The 23169-nt window shown below is 36.0% G+C and overlaps 1 protein-coding gene and 3 pseudogenes across 1 annotated transcript; 2 read left to right on the top strand and 2 right to left on the bottom strand.

Moving 5' to 3' along the window:
• The first annotated feature begins 567 nt into the window (after window positions 1-567).
• Window positions 568-5446, top strand: LOC120165584 (annotated as a pseudogene).
• A 26-nt stretch (window positions 5447-5472) lies between these two features.
• LOC120165585 lies at window positions 5473-15853 on the top strand (annotated as a pseudogene).
• A 505-nt stretch (window positions 15854-16358) lies between these two features.
• On the bottom strand, window positions 16359-18673 carry LOC120165598 (annotated as a pseudogene).
• A 1649-nt stretch (window positions 18674-20322) lies between these two features.
• LOC120165586 lies at window positions 20323-21689 on the bottom strand. Its single transcript, XM_039175071.1, has 2 exons — window positions 21123-21689; window positions 20323-20829 (listed from the first exon to the last, which is right to left on the bottom strand). Exons 1-2 carry the CDS (start codon window positions 21687-21689, stop codon window positions 20323-20325), a joined length of 1074 nt encoding a protein of 357 aa, XP_039031002.1.
• Window positions 21690-23169: the final 1480 nt, after the last annotated feature.

Here is a 23169-nt window from a genome sequence, read left to right on the forward strand (position 1 = left end):
TGTTTCAATATCAATAAAAATAAATTCAATGGTAAATTTTAATATTCTCCAAAGGGGAATTATTGTGTAAGATTAATTAATTTTCATATGGGAGTTATTTCTTTTCGCCTTTTTCTGTCTCATTTTGGAGGGAATGTAAACGAGCTAAAGAGTTATTAGTGGCCATCATATGTGATAATTCAATAATAAGCAAAATAAAATAAACTTTGTCGTGCACAAACCTTTTCAATGTTGCTCAACATGTAAATTATTAAACCTGGGGTTGACCTCAACAATGACATGGTCAATGGCCATATTGTTATCATTATATTACATCGTTTTCTAAAAATTGGAATCCCAAATTGATTAACAAAAGAAATTCAGAGATGAATTTCTCTAGTATATTTCTAATGCAAAATATACTATAACCCTAAACACATTTCAAATTTCCTGCTAAAATCAAGAAATATTGCAAATTTCGTGCTCAATTCGAGCAAACCCACTCACTCAATTCTTGTAAACCCCACGGACAAACAACGTATATTTAAATTTCCATGACTTGGATACGTTTAAATTACCTGAAAGGCGATGGAGAGGCGACGACGGCGACGAACTGCAGCGGGCGAACAGCGGTTCCGTGGGTCTGTAAACGGCGGTCAGAATTTAAGGCAACATACTGGACCCCACCCCCAATTAATCCTAATCATAATCTTTCCCACCAACCATTAATTAATTAAATACAATCCCCCACTTTTTTTAATTATTTTTAAAGCATCCCACTTATATTTATTACTTGGATGGATCCAAAAATTATCCCAACAACAACGACAGCAACGCTCTCCACTCTCTTTACTCTCTCCTCTACCCCCACCCCATGCGCACTGCGCACCCTTCTTCTTTAAAAATCCCCTTATAAAAGATAGATAAATCCTTTGGTGTTTGATTCCACTCACGCATTGCCATTGAAATGCTTGGATCTTGGTTCATGGAGACGAGGCGATCTTTGCTTATGGTAACAGCAATTTCCAGCGGCTGAAGATGAATATTGGGAGCAAGTACAATCTCGTTTTCCCTTCTCAGGGGAGTAAAACTACGTCGTTCGGGAATGATTTCGGATGGTACAAGAAACAAAGTTTACTTATTTGAATTTTGTTGTTGACTGCTATTTGACTGATAATTTAGCTGAATCTGCTTAGGTTTCCATTTATTTTTCAAAAAAAAAAATATCTTTGACACTTCCAAGGGTTTGACTTACTTTGAAGAAAAGACTTCCACTTTTTGTGGTCTGCTTTTACTTTGTTTTTAGTAGACAATGATTGCTTTCGTACAGTGCAACTTGATGGGCTTCAAAATATTGCAATTAGGTTACATGCTAAATAGCATGTTCCGATACCAATAGAGATATATGATAGAAGTCTAATAAGTTGGGCTATTTTTTTCTAAATCCAGTAATTTAAAGACGGAAATTACTAACCATAGAAAATGGAGAAGTTTGAAGTTTGAAATCCCCATTCATAATAAAAAGCAAGTGGAGAATTTCACATATTATTATGTGTGATTTTAATCAGTATATAAACTTATAATCCAAAATCTTTTGTTCTTTGTAGAATATCAACTGAGCGTTTATTATTTGCTGTTTATTTGATTATTTAATGTATTCAGCTTCGGAATTTTAGGTTACACTACACCTGGATTGATATAGGGACACCAAATGTTTCGTTTCTGGTTGGATGTGGGAAGCGATCTACTTTGGGTTCCATGTGACTGTGTTCAATGTGCTCCACTGTCTGCTAGTTACTATAGTAGTCTGGTAGGCCAGCTTTCTATAATTATGTTGTGAAAGCAATTTGGGTGCATTATTTTTTTATGGCCATTTTTACTTTTAAAGTATGTGCTTTTTCTGGCATATTTGAATTGTTGTTCATGATGCTTGTTTGGTAACTATGTAGCATGGATTCTTCAACAAGGCTACTCTTTAGTGTCAATAATGGAACAAACTTATTCATTGCTTTGGAGAGAAAATCAGATGATTACACACGGAATAAAGAGTGACAAAAGTTTTACCTTATGATATACTCTTCTCCTTACATCAAATGGAGTTCATTACATAAAATATATATAAAATCTAAATGATAATTAACTTTTACTATTCAATAATATGCTGTCACTTTAAAATAGCTATCTATTTTTAACAAAAGTGCCCTACTTTCCATCTTAACTTATGAAGAATTGGTCTATATATCTATGCTTGATTTTATTCCTATGATGCTGCGAGTAATGTCTTGTGCCTTGTTACATTTATAATCATTCAAGTCTCTCTCATTGGTAATTCTGCCTGCAGAAGTGCAGATATTCATTTATTTATGGTTATTTAAATTTATCATTGAAGGTAATTTATTTGCACACCAAGTCACATGGAAAAAAAGGGTAGGGGTTGCTTGGCTAGAGTCAAGCCTAAATGTTGTTTTTCTTATTTTAATGGCACGTGAAATCATTGGTAAGGCCAGATAGAATGTTTAGCACTTATTTCCAATGATTGATTGGCAGGTGCTCCGTCATATATGGGGCATTTATTATGCAGGATAGTGATCTGAGTGAGTATAGGCCATCTGGTTCAAACTCTAGCAGGCACATAGCATGCAGCCATCAGTTATGTGAATCAAGTCCAAACTGCAAAAGTTCTAAGCAGCAATGCCCTTACACTATTGATTACTACACAGAAAATACTTCAAGTTCTGGATTGCTTGTGTGGAGGATATATTACATCTTGCATCTATTGGTGATCATACAGTGAACACTTCAGAACAGGCTTCTGTCATTATAGGGTGGTTTTCTGATGATTACTGGCTACAATAGTTTCTTGATTTGATTCATTTACTGATTTCTCTAGTGTTGCAAGAAATGGATGTATGTCTAACCAGGAATTATTTCTGCTCTCTTTTCTTGAATGTAGATGTGGTATGAAGCAGAGTGGTGGTTATTTGGATGGGGTTGCTCCTGATGGTTTGATGGGTTTAGGACCTGGAGAAACTTCTGTTCCAAGTGTCCTTGCAAAAGCTGGGTTGATCTGCAACTCTTTATCAATGTGTTTTGATGAGGAGAATTCTGGTAGAATTTATTTTGGGGATAAGGGACCCCCACTCAACAATCTACTCATTTCTTGCCTTCTGATGGGAAATAGTATGGACTATTACGAGCTTTTATGTAGTTTTCTTTTCTTGTTTACTTAATTGTCATTATTTTCTTAATTCTCGAACGTTTTAAGGTTTCCTCTGTATTTTGATTCATCTCTTGTATTTATTCAGTGAGACTTACATTGTTGGGGTGGAATCTTGTTGTTTTGGTAATTCTTGTCTCAAACAAACAGGCTTTAGTGCAGTGGTTGATAGTGGAACTTCGTTTACATTTCTTCCGAATGCAGTGTATGACAGAATAGCTAAGGAGGTACCATCCTTGTCTTATAAACTCCTTAAATGAATATGTTATCAATTTATGTCTGATATATGCCATTTCTTATAGTTTGACAGGAGAATCAATGCTACAATCACAAGTTATCCAGGTTATCCATGGAAATATTGCTACAAGTCCAGGTTATCTCACTTAAGAGATTCATTAGACATTTCCTGATTGTGTGTGTGGGTCCTAGAGTGTGCTTGTGCTATGAACATTAATTTATTTGTTATTTTGTGAAACAGTTCCCAGGAGCTGCCCAATGTTCCGCACTTGAAGCTCATGTTCCCTTTAAACAATAGCTTTGTGGTCTTTAATCCTGTTTTTGTGGTCTATGGTATCCAGGTGCTTATTTTCTTTACCATATGGAAATTTATAGGTTTTCTATTACAAAGCTTTTCCTTTAGACTGGTAACTTTGATTATGAACTAGGATTCAAAGAAAAAATTGCGCTATTTCATATATCAACTTCCCTAATTTGAATTTGGAGAATTCTTGCCAAAATAGTCAGAAGAAATAGCCAAGTTTACTCTTGTAACATCAATTGCTTTTAGAGCAAAATGGAAATTTCTTGTTTGACTATTTTTATATAGACATGTTGGAGACCAATGCTGTTATGGTGCCCTATATTTTCATATAGACATGTTTGATTTTTTTTTTGTTGGATGGAAATTCCCTCTCCCTTGACTTCAATGCAATCATTCTATAATTGCTTCAAAAGGAAAAATCTAGTTTTAGATTGACAATTATGCACTACGTTTTAAGAAATATTAATCCTCACTAATTAAACTTCCTATATGTTTTCGATTTTACTCGACTTACGGCAGGTGGCGAACAAATTTAAGAGCATATTCTTTATGTTGTTGTTGAAAAGATCAAAAACAAAAGTTTCTGAGATTTCCCTGCAACTTGCATCCATAAGGAAGTTGAAAATACATCATAAATAGGTTTAAAGAACACTACCAGATGATTAACAACTCAACAAAATACCACATTTTACAAGCACAAGTGCCCTTGTCTATATTACCCAAAAATTGACTGGCAGTCAATAACCAGAAAGTCTTTGTTGTTTCTCCATCTTCAATCTTCACACTTAGCGATCCATGTGCAGGGAGTCTCTGGATTCTGCTTAGCAATACAGCCAATGGAGGGGGATGTTGGGACAATTGGACGTATGCTACTGTATTTCCTTAATGCAAAACATGTCCATCTTATGTTTCCTCTGATTGTCTCTGCTTATGTGCTTTTGTACATCATAGGTGTCTGCACCATTCATGCATTGTCCTTTTTTTTTTATTATTCTCTTAAGAAAATGTATTTCTGCAGAGAATTTCATGACTGGATACCGGATGGTGTTTGATAGGGAACTGATGAAGTTAGGTTGGTCAACCTCAAATTGTAAGTTCTTCAGTCTTTGCTTACGAATGTATGTGCTAGCTGTTCCAACCAATTTTTTTATGATACATGGCTTGCAAATTTGATGTACCTTCATTAATCGAAAGGGATCTTAATCAATTCATGCGAACTTGTACCAATAGTTCACATGTTGCTATATGCATTGTGAAAATGTTAAGGTTTCATTGTGTTGGTATTTTTTATTCTGGGGGAAAACATCGCAAAAACGTAAAAATGATTCTTAAATCTCAAATTTCATATTCAGGTCAAGACTTAGCCGATGGTAAAAGGATGTCACTTTCACCAGACGGGACGCCAGTGAATCCACTTCCGAGCAATGAACAGCAGAGCACCCCTGGCCGGCGTGCAGTTGCTCCTGCTGAGGCTGGCAGGGCTCCTCCCTCCAAACCCTCTGCTGCTCCCCCAACCCGACCCTGGCAATTCATTTATCTACAAATGCTGCCGCTACTGGTTCTTTTGCATGTTGCCGTTTCATCTTTTCCCCTAGATACCGGCTCCACCGCCTATGGTTGAGCCTCATTCTCACGCTTAGCTATATATGTATGTATATCCATCTTTCTTCCTTTTTCTTGATATATATATATATATATATATATATATATTGTATAATGAATGAATATTTGAAGCATGGAGCACTGGGTGCAGTCTGGTGGTCTGATGCCATCAAATTTTTTAGCCCCTGTGATGTCCATTGGATGGAACAGATGGATATGTAGTAGTATATAATAATGTGCATTACATTTTTCAGTGAAAAATTTACTAAATCCTTTCAATAAATTCTACTATCATCTTAACTGAATAGCGTAAGGTAATCCTTATAATAAAAGATTTGAGAAATAACCAACTAAAAAGTGGAACCGCATAAACAAATCCGAGTAATTTTTCAGTGAAATACACAGCAGAAATTTTCATTTGATAATTATTAGTATAAAATGTCTATGTGAGATTAAGGATTGGTTTAAAGCTCCAATTGTGAGATGCTGAGGCTGAGCTACCATAATATGTCAAAGATGGAGTACTAAAAATGTTTTTAATATTCGATTGTGATAAGACTTGTCCAACGTGCATGAACTTTTCTCCATCTTTTATCGTACACGGTCGAATCTATAAAAGGAAGCCTTCCAGCACTTTGTTCTCTGTCTGTTTCTCCTTTTCAAGGACAACAAGCATATGTTAAAAGAAATAGTGAGGTAGGAAATATAGTATGATTAGCTTTGGTTTTGCATGTGGATGGTCCTTCCTCTTTCTTTCCCTTCAATCAAAAGTCAATTTGATACTATTATATATAATCAATCTAAGAGCACCCTGACAGAATGTAAACTCATTGATTGCCTGATGGCTGGATCTTTCCTTGGCATTTTCTGTCCATGAACGAGTTGAGAATTCCACCAAAATGCCAATGCATCCATCTCTCTTCCATTCACAGATACATAGATAAATGTTTGTGAATTTATTTCGTTGGATCAATAAATACAGATGGTTAAAATTAATAATAGAAAACTTTAAATTTTCATAAAAAATTTAAAGTTTTAATCTTAACATCTTATTATTCTCATAAACATTGATTATTTCCGTCATTATCAAACACTACAGCAAGGGGGAAATTGTGGTGGTTTTATAGGTTGCTGCCAGCCCACCCAATGCATCTACATTAAGTGTGGTAGGGGGTTTTATCATGTAAATCAATAACAATCCAATAGTTGAATTAAAAATTAAGCAAGTCAAATCTGATAAAAGAAAATACGTAAAATTAATTTAATATGAATGGACGCGTTTCATGTAATTTGTCACAGAGGTTGGTAGGGAAACAAAGCAAGTCAGCAACATAAATTCTGTTGTTTACAATGAGCAATGATTAATTGTACTGTTCTTTTAATAAATAAATTATGAGTATTATGTAAGTCGTACAATAATTGAAGCCTAGGCTGTAAGTTAATTAATAATTATAACAATTATCGATCATTTCTTTTCTTTTATTTTTCTCACAATTTATCCCAATTTTCATACATTCTTCTTATGATACTAATTTTAAGTTAATTATCGATCACTTCTTTTCCTTTCTTCCTCGTCTCGTTCTTTCAGATATTTTTCTTAATTTAAGCCTAGGCTGTAAGTTAATTAATAATTATAACAATTATCGATCATTTCTTTTCTTTTATTTTTCTCACAATTTATCCCAATTTTCATACATTCTTCTTATGATACTAATTTTAAGTTAATTATCGATCACTTCTTTTCCTTTCTTCCTCGTCTCGTTCTTTCAGATATTTTTCTTAATTTTTTATATTTTAATTTTGTATATCTGAATCATGCCTTCTATTTTATTTGATTAATCTCTATCTTTTCGTTTAAAAATTTAACAAAAAATGAAGATAGAGGATATTTGAATCAGGGACACCTAACAACAAGCAACCACTAAGCAAAGGGTATTCAATTGTTTATGTTTTAAAACATATAATATATTTTATTAAACTTATTAAATATATTTTATTTTATCTTAACTTTAAAAATAAATTTTATTCTTTCATTAATTTAAAGAATATATTTTGTTATTAATTTATATTCAAATAATATACTTAAAAATATATTTTATTTTTTAAAGTAATAATATATTTCAACTTAAAAAATATATTTTATTCTTTTATTAATTTAAATATATATTAATAACAAAATTTATTTTCTAAATTAATAAAAGAATAGATATAAAATTTAAACAATAAGTATATAATATATATATATATATATATATATATATTATTTGTTGTAAAAAACTAAACAATTGAATATCCCTGGCTTAGTGGTTGCTTGCTAGTAGGCATGTAAACGAACCAAACGCACACGAACGAAAGTATGTTCATGTTCGTTCATTTAATAAATAAACGAACAATTTTTTTTTGTTCATGTTCGTTCATTAAGGAATATAGTTTGTTCATGTTCGCTCATTTAAATGATAAACGAACATAAACTAACGTAAACGAACACAAACGAACGAACATAAACGAACAACACAAACACAAAAAAAAACTTATTCGAACGCAACAAATGAATTTAAAAAAAGTAAACAACAAGAATAACAACTTAAAATTCATTAATATAACATTCCTATTTTCCCGCTTCCACGCGCCACCCTTTTGTAAATGTCTTCATCCCTCCTTATATAACTATCTCCACTCTGTTTTCCCGTTTTTCATTCCCCTTTACTTTTCAAAAATCCAAACAAACTACTCCCTTTGAAATGGTGGTTATTTCTTTGAATCTCGTGAGCTTCATTGTCTTCTCTTTTCTCTCCGTCTCCCGCTTCACTTTTCTCTCAGCTCTCAGCTCCACTATCACCAACGACGCCACTTTTCCACCACCGCCTCCTACGCCGCCACTCTTCACGACCTCACCACCACCATAATCACCTCAACATGATTTCCCAGGCCAAGGGATCTTCTCTCATACTTTTCCCTAGCTCCAATCCTCTCTCACCTCGACTTTAACGAAATAGCCACCGCTGCTCCTTCACTCTACGGTGAATCCACCACAGCTGCTCTTTCACTCTACGGTGAATCCGCCACCACTTGGACATGTCCTTACACTATCTTTGCTCCGTCCGATTCCTTCATCATTATATGCATTTGTTGCTCCATTCATTCCATCCTTTGTGACCAGATGGTTCCCGACCTTTTCACTAGTGATTACCTTTGAAAACTCCCTTTAGGTTCCAAATTTGAAACTCTCAGTCCTGGCCATTCTATAACCGTAACCTCTACCTCCAGTGTAAAAAATGATCTCACAACGAACAAAATCTTCATCGGCGGAGTTGAAATTACTCAGCTAGATCTCTTCAACAACGTCCTAATCGTAGTCCATAGCCTCCAAGGCTACATCTCACATCTCTCGCCTTTCTCTTGTGACATTGAATGAATGACCTCATCACTAACTTTACAATTCCACTATGATCATAACCACAATAACCTTTTCCACAGCAACATATCACTCTGATGCGACTCATGTTTCGGGACGTCATCTTACGGTTGAGAAACAATGGCTTTTCCGTTCTGTCACTCGCTCTGAAACTCAAATACGCCGAACTTGTTTCTCTCAGAAACCTCACAATCTTTCTCTTGATGACATATAAATCTTCTTCGGTTTTGAATAATGCACCGAAAGTTACATTGATAGTTGGCAGTAATTACACCAAAAATTGGCAACAATAATGTTGAAAAAAGTGGGATGGGAAAATTTCTCATTTAGTCCATATACTTTAGGATATTTACAAGATTAGTCCTTAAGCTTCAACTATAAATACCCTAACCCATTTAGCTTCAAAATCATCTCAAATCATTCTAGCTTTCTCCCAATACTAGAGAATTTAGAGAGTTTTCTTAGAGTTATTTTCTCCTTTTTATCAAGAGAGAATTGTTATTGTTTTCTCTTTGTTAGATCGAGAGAAGTTGTAATTCTATTTTCTCATAGTGAATTTTTTTTACTTTGTCCGTGGTTTTTACCCTATATTATTTAGGGTTTTCCACGTAAAATTTGTGTCTTCTTTATCTTCATTTTTATTTTCAAAGGCTTGTACATTTCACAGATGACAACAAATGGATCGAAATAGACGGAAATGTTATGCGAAACTTTCATCTAGCATTAACAGATGAAGTATTGTCAAGCATCGAGGAGAAGAAGACAGCTAAGGAGATATGTGATCATCTCACCAAACTGTACGAGGCCATATCGTTGCACAATAAAATTTTTCTTAAGAGGAAATTGTACACTCTCCGTATGCCATAATCTAATTCAGTGACAGAGCACTTAAACACACCGAACACTTTATTTTCTCAGCTTACATCCTTAAGATGTATAATAGGAGAACAAGAACGTGTTGAACTTCTACTTCAAAGTCTACCTGATTCGTATGATCAACTCATCATCAACTTGACAAACAGTAATGTTACCAGTCTAGTCTTCGATGACGTTGCAGCTGTTGTTCTATAAGAAGAAAATCGACGCAAGAACAAGGAAGACAGATAAGTAAATCTACAACAAGCAGAAGCGTTGACAACGATGAGAGGGAGATCAATAGAACGTGGCAAAGCAACAGTCACAAATATGGTAGATCAAAGTCGAGAAGCAAGAAGAATTTAAAGTGCTACAACTGTGGAAAGAATGATCACTTGAAGAAGGATTGAAGTCTAGGTAAAAACTCCAATCCACAAGGCAATACCGCAAACACTTCAGATGATGGAGATGCTCTATGTTGTGAAACGTCAACCACCATGGAAGGTAGAAAAAGATTTGTAGATATATGGCTCATTGATTCGGGAGTAACATATCACATGACCTCAAGAAGAGAATGGTTCCATCATTATGAATCAGTCTCAAGAGGATCTGTGTATAGTTGCAATGATCATGCCTTAGAGGTCGTTGGCGTTGGAACCATCAAATTGAAGATGTAAGATGAAACAATTAAAGTTGTTCGAGATGTGCGACACTTGAAAGGCTTGAAGAAAAATTTATTATCCTATGGATTGTTGGATAATAATGCAAGCAAGATTGAAACACAGAAAGGAATCATGAAGGTGTTCCGTAGAGCGTTTGTGGTGATGAAAGGCGAAAAGATAGTAGCAAACTTGTACATGCTGAAGGGAGAGACTTTGCTAGAAGCAGAAGCCTCTGTTGCCTCATGTAGTTCAGATTCTGCAATGCTATGGCATCAGAAACTTGGACACATGTCAGAACAAGGAATGAAAGTCCTTGTAGAGCAAAAGTTACTTCCAAGCTTAACAAAGGTATCACTTACTTTGTATGAGCATTGTATAACAAGTAAGCAGCACCAGTTGAAATTCAACACGTCAAATTCTAGAGGCAAAAATGTTCTAGAATTGGTTCATATTGACGTATGGAAAGCACCAGTTACATCCCTAGGCGGAGCAAAATACTTTGCCTCATTTATTAATGACTCATCCAGGAGATGTTGGGTATACCCTATTAAGAAGAAGTCAGATGTGTTTTCAACTTTCAAAAACTTCAAAGTGCGGGTGAAACTTGATTCTGGAAATAAGATTAAGTGTTTCAGAATAGATTATGGAGAAGAATACACAAGTGAAGAATTTGATAACTTTTACAGGAAAGAAGGCATCAAAAGACAGTTCACAGTGGCGAACACTCCTCAATAAAATAGAGTGGCAGAGCGGATGAATAGAACCTTGTTAGAAAGAATAAGAGCAATGTTGAGGGCTGCAGGCCTAGAAAAATCATTTTGGGCAGAAGCAACCAATACCGCCTGTTATTTGGTGAATCGAGCTCCATTAACTACAATAGAGCTGAATACACCAATGGAGATGTGGACTGATAAACCAGCTGATTATTCAAACCTCCATGTATTTGGAAGTATTGTGTATGTGATGTACAACTCCCAAGAAATTTCAAAGTTGGATCCAAAATCCAGGAAATGCAAATTCTTGGGGTATGCTGATGGTGTAAAAGGGTATCACTTGTGTGATCACACTGCCTGCAAAGTGATTATCAACAGAGATGTTATCTTTGTAGAAGATAAACTACAAAGAAAAGAAGACGATGACATCGCTGAAAAGTTAGAGACTACACAGATACATATAGAAAAGGAGTTTGAACAAAGAGATTCTTCTGAAGCAGAACTAGCACATGATGAACAAGAACCAGAGAGTTCTGAAGCTCCAACAACTCGTCAATCAGATCGTGTGAAAAGACGTCCCAATTGGCACTCAGGTTATGTAATAGAAGGAAATATTGCATACTGCTTTTTAACAGAAGACAGTGAGCCATCAATATTCCAAGAGGCAATAAACAACTCAGATGCTTCACTGTGGATGATAGCGATGCAAGAAGAAATTGAAGTCTTTCATAAAAATAATACATTGGACCTTGTGTCACTACCACAAGGAAGGAAGCCAATTGGTAACAAATAGGCCTTCAAAATCAAGCAAAATGGTAACGATCAAAGTTGAGAGGTATCGTGCAAGACTGATGGTCAAAGTTATGCTAAAAAAGAATGTTAAAACAACTTTTCTTCATAAAAATCTTGAAGAAGAAATTTATATGCTCCAGCCTGAAGGTTTTGAAGAAAAAGAAAAGAAGAACTTGGTTTGCAGGTTGAACAAATCTCTATACGGTCTAAAGCAGGCGCCGAGGTGTTGGTATAAGAGATTTGATTCCTTCATTATGTGCCTTGGATACAAGAGACTTAGTGCAAACCCTTGTGCTTATTTTAAGAGGTTTGGTGATAATGATTTTATTATATTGTTGTTGTATGTGGATGATATGTTGGTTGCAGGACCCAACAAAGATCACATTGAAGAATTGAAGGCACAACTTGCTAGGGAATTTGAAATTAAGGACTTGGGATCAACAAATAAGATTCTAGGGATACAAATTCACCGAGAGACAGAAGTAATAGGAAGATTTGGCTTTCACAAAAGAATTACTTGAAGAAGATCTTGTCACAATTCAACATGCAAGATTGTAAGCCAATTTCTACCCCTCTTCCTATTAACTTGAAATTATCCTCCAGTATGAGTCATAGCAGTGAAGAATAGATGATGGAGATGTCTTGAGTACCGTATGCATCAGCATTGGGAAGTTTAATGTTCACTATGATATGCACAAGACCAAACATTGCACAAGGAGTGAGAATGGTTACTCGATACATGGTGAATCCAGGCAAAGAGCATTGGAATATAGTAAAGAGGATCTTGAGATACATCAAAGGGACCTCAAATATTGCATTATGTTACGGAGGATCAAATTTACTTATCAATGGGTATGTTGATTCTGACTATGCAGGGGATTTGGATAAAAATAAATCTACTACATGATATGTGTTCAAAGTTGCTGGTGGAGCTGTAAATTAGGTTTCAAAATTGCAGTCAGTTGTGGCTACATCCACAACAGAGGCATAATATGTAGGAGCTACACAAACCAGTAAAGAAGCAATTTGGTTGAAGATACTATTGGAGGAGCTTGGGCACAATCAATAGTATGTCTATATGTTTTGTGACAGTCAAAGCGTATTGCATCTAGCAAGGAATCCAACATTTCATTCAATGACAAAACACATACGAGTTCAGTACCATTTCATTCGTGAAAAGGTGGAAGAAGAGATGGTAGATATGTAGAAAATCCATACAAAAGACAACATAGCAGATTTCATGAAGAAGGCAATCAATGCTGATAAATTTCTTTGTGTCGATCCTATTGTGGCATGTCAGAAACATAAGCAACATGATGGTACAAGGTAGAAAGAATGGTGTGAAATCAAATCTTCAAGTGAGAGATTGTTGAAAGTTGGTTTTGAATAATGCACCGAAAGTTGCATTGATAGTTGGCAGCAATTACACTGAAAGTTGGCAACAATAATGTTGAAAAAAGTGGGATGGGAAAAATTCTCATTTAGTCATATATTTTAAGGTATTTACAAGATTAGTCCTTAAGCTTCAAGTATAAATACCCTAACCCATTTAGCTTCAAAACCATCCCAAATCATTCTAGCATTCTGTAATACCCCCAACCCGTATCCGACTCGGATATGAGTTCGAGGTGTCACATCAACATTTTAAATCTTTTACTTTTACAAAATAAAGGAAAAATTTAAACATACTTAATAATTTACATGTATCAACTCAAACAATTTATAAAAAAAACTGTTCATAGCTCATACATTTTAATTCTTTAAATACATGCGAACAATATAATACAACAAAAAAACCTACTGTTAGATCTTCTGATCTGATCTTTGCAGAAGTTATGTTGTCCCCTCTTAATATCTTCTCTGTAGAACTTATTGAAGCCTATGTGTGAAACATTCACACACTAAGTCATAGACTTAGTGAGACATGTAAATACATATTGTAAACTATAACTAACTAACAAATGCATGTACATATCATGTGACACAACACCATGCTTGTATACATACATAAATCATCATTAACATGTTTATCATTACTTATATTATTATCACTAATTCCTTTTTATCGTATGAGCATACTTGACATTTCTATACACATCATCAAACACATATATCTTTTCACAAAAGATCACACATAATATCATGATAATTGATTGATTTATTCTCTTTAAAGTCCATCTATACTTCTGAGAACTTAAGGTATGCGAGTACATAGAGGTTGTGGAAATATGCTTTCACCACAGGTCGTATAATTCCTACTAGGGGCGCTTAGAATTTGTCCCAAAGGACAACTATGTCCCGAAGGACCACTCCTTAAGAACTATATACATATTCCAATGGACCAAATAAGTGTACCGAAATACCACATATATGTTCCAAAGGATTACATATATGTCCCGAAGGACCACGTAGAACCCTCGACTCTCGGCATGCCAACTATACCTCTAGCTCTCAATACATAACATGTGCATTATTATAATTTTTATCACATATTTACATCACATAGGCACATAATCTCATAGCTTCTTTCACATATTTCATTTCCATATAATTCACATGTCACATGGTCACATTTCATATAACATTCTCGTAGGGTCTCATATCCTACTATCTCATATATGTCATGTCACATTTCTCGTATTCATATAGACATATAATTATATTTATCATTTTTACAACAATATCTTTTATCGTATCTCTTATTATCACACATAGATTATGGTCACAGATTTATCACACATACATATATTCACACAAATCACATATAGAAATGCAATTACATCTAAACATATGCATGGACTCAGGTACATCTAAGCATCATATCCCTATATGCTTATATTCACATACTCATGAAACCTAGTATCGGAATTAGACTTATCACAATTCTTAATTCCTTAGCATAACTTACACTTATTATCATTTACTCACTTTAGTCTCACTTGCCAATATCAATCCTTTAACTCTCTCTCGACAATCTTAATCTGATAGCTTGTCCGAACTTTGATTTCGATCGATATCTTTGAGATAGAACCAACGGGAGGAAGAAGAAAAAGACAAGAGAAAATAGATTCCAGATAACTCTCCCCAAAACCCACGTGTTATCTCTTAATAAGGGAAAATATCCTTTAAAAGAAAAGACCATAATACCCTTTCAATCCTTCCATAATTACCATTTAATCCAATACCAAACTATTTCACTTAAAATCCCTGAACTTTTAAATTTTTTACTAAACTGGTCACCAAAATTTTAAAAACTTTCATTCTAGTCACTAACCCTGATTTTAGGATATTGCACTTTCTTCTAATACTAGAGAATTTAGAGAGTTTTCTTGAGAGTTGTTTTCTCCTTTTTATCAAGAGAGAATTGTTATTTTTTCTCCTTGTTAGATCGAGAGAAGTTGTAATTCCTATTTTCTTATAGTGAAATTATTCTACTTTGCTTATGGTTCTTACCCTATATTATTTAGGGGGTTTCCACGTAAAATTTGTGTCTTCTTTATCTTCATTTTTATTTTCTCAAATTATCAGTTGCGATTTTGCTCTATCCGATAGCCGTATTCCGCAACACTACCAAACTAGCTTTTGACTATTGCTGATCTGGAGAGACTTCCGGTTGGAACAACATTGACAACGTTGGATAGAGATCAGAGTTTGGTGGTGACGACTGAAGGAGGGATTATAAGGAAGCAAATGAGGATCAATTATGTTAGCATCAAGGTTGTTGATATGATGAGGAATTTGAACGTTATAGTGCATAGCCTTTACCTGCCCTTTCCTCATGTTTATCCAATGGCGACAACGACTGATTCGACGTTGGGTGGTGAAGATCAGAGTCATCATACACCGATGGTGTCTGGAGCGACGAGTGATTCGATGTTAGGTGCTGAAGATCAGAGTCATCAGATGCCAACAGGGTCAGGAGCGATGAGTGATTCGATATTAAGTGGTGAAGATCAGAGTCATCAGACGCCAACAGTGCCGGGAATAGTCGATTCTTGTGAATCGTGGATGAACAAGGTCAATCATGTCAAGCCGCCTCATCATATACTGGAGATTGAAGATCACCATGGCCTTTGAAAGGTCGATCTGGTGTGTGACTCTGAAGTGCAGGTTTGTCTTCTTTTTCTTGTTGTTAATCTCCGTTTAGTCATATGACTCAATGTTTATTAAATCCGTTTTTATTAAAAAAGGGATTGTTTGGATGACGAGTCACTAAGTCGTTGTAAATAAGACGGAGGAATGGGATACAGTCTTTGTGGACTGTTGCATTTCATGTACAAATGAGAAGAATCCATACTTCAGAGTGTTAATATGTTTATTTTTTTAATTTTCATTTCCTAAACCCAATCATTTTCAGCTTAATTTGAAAATTTAACTCCAGGATCCATTTGTTTAAATTAAAAAAAGGAAAGACTAAGATAAAATGAAATTGATTGGAAATACTCCTTGCAAATAACACTACGCTTGTTCACAATTTTCAAAATGAATTTAGCTTACAGAATTAGCTGATGTATGAAGAATTTTATAAATTGATTTGATCATATTTAAGTAATTAAACTTAATCCTTCGGCCGGACACAAGATGACCTCATATCTTGTTTTATACAATCAACTAAATGTTACATTTTTGAAACAAATTTGGGATAAATCTGCAACATGAGTAAAAAAGAATACATAAATCCCCAGATCAGGGCCTGTAAAGACCTTGAGTTTGACCACACCCCATGATTGAAGACGGTAACTTCCCCAACTTGTCAATCCCTTCTGCAAATACCACACCCATTCCCATGAAAAAATGGGATTCTATATGGCAATGGAAAGCCCATGCCCCCGGATTATCTGCCCTAAACCTCAAAGCCGTCCATCCGTAAGGATGTACAGGCACCGTGTTCTTCATTATCGGATTCACCAAGTTGTACTTCCTGGGATCATTGAACTTATCAAACTTCCCTTCCCCGTACCCTAAAACCCAGAAATCATGTCCATGGAGATGCCATGGATGCGTCTCGCTGTTGTTCGGATTCATGGTGTTGGCATTCTGAAGTATAAGATCCACGGTCGTGTTGAAATCCAGCCTGTATATCCCATTGCTGGAAGTTGCGTTTTTATTCGGTTGGACGATGCGCCTGTATATCCCATTGCTGGAAGTTGCGTTTTTATTCGGTTGGACGATGCGTATATCATAGTTCACCTCATCGTATCCGTTAGGCGGTAGATTTTGATCGAAAGCATCGGTTAAATTCTCCCTGAGTGCAATCAAGTAAGGCGTTTTGGGATGTGTGAAGGAGACATTGTTAACCGACCACCGTCTTCTTCCGTTAATCTCGTTTTGTGTGTTGAGTAAAACTATGACCCTGTCCGAGACAGGCGGAGGGGTGATGATGTAGCCTTGTCGAGCTTTAATGGCCTGACTCTGCTCCATCCGAGGGCGGCTGTTGTTCCAAACAGGGGCTGCCGGAGGGGTTGTCGGAGGAGATCTCCTTAGATGATTTGGATAGTACACGAAAACGCCCAGACCTGGAGGAGTGTTGGGTGCCGGCCGACTTACAATGTTTGATGTAATCCAATAATTTCTGGTGGGATCTTGATCGGCTGTTACCAGAACAGAGTATGTTTCTCCGGAGTATATGAACAAGTTTTGTACAACAAATGGCTCCACGAAATGCCCATCGGCCTCAACAACTGTCAAATTATGGCCCTGCATATAAAATCAATTGCAGAACAGTGAAAATCCGAAGCAAATTATAATCTTATTACAAAAAAATTGCAAGAGAATTAATTTAATTACCTGAATTTGGAAGCTGAGAGCTGACAAAGAAGTCAAACTGGAGATTCTCAATCGATATGTTTTTCCGGGGACTACTATCATTCTATAAGGAGAACAGTCTGAATACGAGGCATTGCAAAGGCCAGGGTCTGAACTTGGAATAGGTATACTAGAACAGTTGAACCTTCCTCTCCCATGGATCAAAAGTGACTGAAAATTTCAAAAACTCATGTAAATAGATGGTTGTAAAAACAAAAGGGTTGAACCAGTTTCTCTGTGGTATTCACCTGAGGCTCTCCGACCCATCGGAAAGGAACGGAATCCAAGCCGACCGCTTGATCGGTAGTGGTGGCATGGTACCAATCATTGAGGATGATGTTCCTATCATAATCGTACGTAAAAGGTTCGGATTCTCCATCAGGAAGTCCCACAATGATTGATCCATATAACCCAGAGTCTCTTTGCATTCCATAATGTGCATGATACAGGTATGTTCCGGGCTATATTATTGAAAAGAAGTGTCAGTTTATAGTTCTGTACGGAAAAACATTCAACAGCTTTTTGAATTGCAGAAGCTTACTCTGTCGACAACAAACCGATATGTGAAAGTGGTTCCAGGCAAGATCGGACACTGAGTCACTCCTTCAGTGCCATCAAACCAGGGTGTTCCAATCTGAAAACAATCAAGAAACAGAGGTTTTAGAAATGTCGAGGTGAATTGGGTAATATGAAGATTATAGTAAATAAACAAACCTGTCGAATTCCATGCCAGTGAATAGCAAGATTCTCTGTGAACAGATTGTTAGTGACTTCAACGATGATGGTATCATGTTGCTGCGCCCTGATTGTAGGACCTGGTGTTTGACCATTGATGGTTATTACCATTTTCCTGAAGCAATCAGGGGCCTTGTATTCGTTCTTCACCTCCCATTTATACCGACGAATTCTGGCCTCCACACTGCAAGCTATTTAACAAAGCTATAATCACTGTTAAAAACAGAAGCGCGATTGCCTCGCTTCTGCTTTTTGAAGCAGAAACCATGTCGCTAAGTAACTTTGGTATGAATAGTCAAGAGCTGAAGGGGAAAGAAAAGAATTGAATTAACCGAGTCTAAGAAAAAAATTGGGTGATTGTTAGTTTCTGAAATCAAGCTTGTTTGCTGCCTTATAGCGATTGTATATGTGCCTTTTATATATGAATCTTATTGACTGAGCATGTGAGTTTAATGTATTTAAAAAATATGCAGAAAATGCAGAGAAAGGAGGAGAATTCAACGTTTGACATTTTTGATTAAACGAAGGAACCGAGTAGTAGCCAACTTGCAATTAAAAAAAGTAGAAAGCAACCGAGTTTGTTTTCCTTGACTTTTTGGTGTTGTGTTTTTTGTTTGACCTTTTGAGATCATAACATGTAAAAGGAAATAATAATGCGATTGAGTGTTGTTAAAATGAAGGATAGAGTCGATAATTAGATTAATGTATTTCTGCTCAAAACCGCGTTCAATTGGAAGAATTTGACTAAAATGATTAATACATAAAAGTCAAAGGTCAGACACTTTTGGAACGGTCCAAATGAAGAATTTTTTTTTTTTTGGATAAATGCAGAATTTTATTTATCCAGAAAGTAGCTCAAGCTATCAATAAACAACACTCAAAACCAAACAAAATCACACCCCAACGACCCAGAATCCCACATTAACATACTCCGATTGGAATGTATCGAAATATTGTTCTATCTTTTGGTAACTTATTAACATATTTTGATTGCGATGATTTTAACTTATGATGTTTATTATTCATATATTGAATAATTTTTTTTTATTATTTGGGTCGGGTCGGGTTTCTAATTCATATATTCGGGTCGGGTCGGGTGAACTTTATTTTGGTCGGGTCAGATCGGTTCTTTTAAGTGTGATATTCGGGTCGGGTCGAGTTCGGGTTTAGGGTGAAAAATACCCGACCCGAAAATATATATATTTTTACCTTATATATTTAGGATTAAATATAATAATACCCCTATATATATATATATATATATTTTTCAATTAAGTCACTGTTTTTATTGAATAAAAATAATTTTTTATTATTTCGGGTCGGGTCGGATTTCTAATTCATATATTCGGGTCGGGTCGGGTGAAACTTTATTTTGTTCGGGTCGGGTTCAGGTTTAGGGTGAAAAAAATTGGGCCGACCCGAAAAAATATATAATTTTACCTTATATATTTAGGAATAATTACAATAATACCCCTCTATATATAATTTTTTTCAATTAAGTCAATGTTTTTATTGAATAAAAATATTTTTTTTATTATTTTTGTGACGTGTAGGGTCGGGTTTCTAATTCATATATTAAATAAAAATAGATTTTGGTATATTTTTTGGTAACTAATTAACATACTCCGATTGGAATGTATCGAAATATTGTTCTATCTTTTGGTAACTTATTAACATATTTTGATTGCGATGATTTTAACTTATGATGTTTATTAGCATGATTTTTATAATTTATTGAAATGAATAATCAATAAATAAAATAAAATTTTAATATTTTTTTAATTTTTTTAATATATTATTACATGTAAGTTGTAAAACAAACTAAAATAAAGCAAAAAAAAATAAGAAGGGCAATTCTGTCCTTTTACATTACTGAAATCAAATTCATCTGACATGTCTGCGAACCAAACAGAATATGTAATTGATTCCAATTTCATTTCCTGCCAATCAAACAGAATATGAAATTAGATTTCAATTCTTGACAAATTTCAATTCCTTCACGAATTTTAATTTCCTCGTAAATATTCTAATAAACCAAACACCACCTTAATGTTTTTGCCAAACAGCCTCCAACGAACATCCCGCACTTGGGCAACAGCCCCCAGCATAGAACCTTGTTTCCCCTGGAATATTCTACGGTTCTTTTCTCTCCAGATAAAATAATTCATTGTATTCCAAGCCAATTTCAACAACACAGAAAGAAGAGATTTAACTTTAAATCGATGAATCACCCAACTCAGTTCAAACTCCCAGTCCACCACCTGCCTTTCAAGGCCACAAGCTCTCAAGATCAAAGTCCAAACCTCCCTTGAGGAAGGGCAATCAAGGAACACATGATTCCTAGTCTCCTGATCAGCTCCACACATGACACACACTTCCTCAACCCGAATACCAAAAGAAACAAGTCTATCTCTAGTAGACAGTCTATTCAAAATGGCCATCCAAGATATCACTGAATGCCGAGGGATATGAAGACCAAACCACACCACCTTATGCCAAGGAATCTTCTCCCCCTATTCCTAACAGCACCCCAAATACTGTCAGAATCAGAAAGAATGTCGTTTGGAATACTGGCCCTAAGCTTCACAAGCCTCTTCCAAATCCAACTTCATCCCACTTTAGGCCTAACCAACCATAAATCACTACCCCTCATCACATACTTATAGTTCCAAGCCACCCATAAAGATCGATACTTCATTAAAATTTTCCGAATGAGCTGCATCAAACAAGCACTGTTACATGCCTCAAAATCCTTGACCCCTAGGCCTCATTCCGACTTAGGACAACAGATAGCACTCCCACTAACCCGAGCCCCCTTGGCAGAAGAATTGCAATTCTTCCAAAAGAACCGAGTACAGAGCTGACTAATTTGTTGCACCACCTTCTTCGGCAGCACCAATTGCCTGCTCCAATAATTTTGAATGTTGAAAATAATAGCTTGAATAAGCTGCATTCTGCCTGCATAAGACAAATTCCGAGCAACCCAAGTCTGAAACCTATCCTTAATCTTGTCCATCAACGGCTTGCAATCAGCAATCGAAAGCTTCCTAGTGATAAGAGGAATGCCTAAATACCTTACAGGGAGATGACCCACCTTTATGTCTGTCTCTTCCACGATAAGCTGCAATTCCTCCCTAGCAATTCCAGTAGAAAAAACTTCAAACTTAGATGCATTAAAAACAAGCCCTGAATAAACATAAAATTCATGCAACACAGTCCAAATGTCCATAATAGAATCATAGTTACCTTTGGATAAGATTAGAATATCATCAACAAAACACAAGTGTGTAAACTTGACACGATGACACTTCTGATGAAATTGAAACAGCCTATGACTAGCAGCAACATCCAACATATACGAAAGCACATTCATTACTAGCACAAACAAAATAGGGGAGAGAGGATCTCCTTTCCTGGTCCCCTTAGCCCCTTCAAAATAGCCAACCAACCCCCATTCAAAGCTATCGAGAATCTGGGCTGAGTAATACAGCTCATAATCCAATTATGAGTGACCCAGGGAATCCCCAAAGCTTGCAAATAATAGAGATAAACCCCTAGCTGACCGAGTCAAAAGCTTTCTAAATATCAATCTTCAAATCACACCGAGGAGAAAGGGTATTTCTACCACACCCCTTAACAAGCTCTTGTGCCACAAGAGTGTTATCGGAGATACTTCTCCCCTTCACAAAAGCACTCTGACTCCAAGTTATCACCTACTGTAAATGCTTAGCCATCCTCCTTGTGATGATCTTAGTGATGCATTTGTATATTACACTACAACAGGATATGGGTCTAAACTCCCTCATATAAGAAGGATTCTCTCCTTTAGGAACAAGCACAAGAGTAGTGCTATTAAAACCAGAATGCATCTGACAAGTAGCAAAGAAAAACAAAACCTACTCTGGTTTTCCTCTATGAAACACTTTTAAAACGACCGCTTATAGAATTGGTGAGGCGTTGTTTGGATATGGAGGGTTGTTTATTTGTATCTAGTAGTTCTATTTGTTCCTGATTAGTGTTATTCTTGAACCTTCTGGTTTACTGGTCTTCATGGTTGTAGTGATCGTCGTCGTCATTGTGATACATGGGCTTTGCTTGATCGTCTTTGATCTCACTCTTCTTTGCATTGGCTAATTGGCGGGGATTTCAATGAGATTCTGCTTGATTAGGAAAAGTCGGTGATCATTGACGGTCTCGTGCTGATATACAGGCTTTTCGGGATATCCTCCACCACAATGATCTATAGGACATGCGACCTATCCGTGGGTGGTTCACTTGGCGTAAAAGCTCTTCCTCTTCCTCTCAGATTTATGAACGTCTTGACCGCTTTGTATCCACGTCTGATTGGCGTGCTTTGTGCCCATTAGGCTCGGTTACCAGTGACTTGGTTTCAGCTTCGGACAGTGTCATTCTTATTGATACATCTCCACAACCGACTACTGCTAGTCCTACTCAACGTTATTATTTCAAATATGATGAATGCTGGGGTAAAGATCTTGTTTGTGTGGCTAAAGTGAGAGACAATTGGTCTATAGATGACGCTTCCACGTTGTCAAAACTTGGAGTTGGCTCTGTGTTGCTTGAATGGAAACATGCTCGATTTGTTTCTAATTAATAAGGGGCTCATTGTTGATATTAGAGAGCAAATCAATAGACACCTGCGGGGCCCAATGACTAATGCAGATCTTCAATAATTTGGTAGTCTCAAGCAGGATTTTCATGGGCGCCTCACTTCCGAAGAACATTATTGGCGTCAACGCTGACGTGTTCAGTGGCTTGCCTATGGAGATAAGAATACCAAGTATTTTCATGCTCGGTCTTCTGTTCAACGCAAGCGGAATACAGTTCAGGGA

The sequence above is a fragment of the Hibiscus syriacus genome, unplaced genomic scaffold (assembly GCF_006381635.1).
Source record: "Hibiscus syriacus cultivar Baekdansim isolate YM2019G1 unplaced genomic scaffold, ASM638163v2 tig00111584_pilon, whole genome shotgun sequence".
NCBI classification, from domain to species: domain Eukaryota; kingdom Viridiplantae; phylum Streptophyta; class Magnoliopsida; order Malvales; family Malvaceae; genus Hibiscus; species Hibiscus syriacus.

Coding starts and splice junctions, on each gene's coding strand:
- LOC120165586 (XM_039175071.1), bottom strand. CDS start 21,689: ATGAATGTGCTTTCGTATATGTTGGATGTTGCTGCTAGTCATAGGCTG. Junction 20,830..21,122: donor CTTCTGCCAAGGGGGCTCGG/GTTAGTGGGAGT, acceptor TGTTAGGAATAG/GGGGAGAAGATTCCTTGGCA.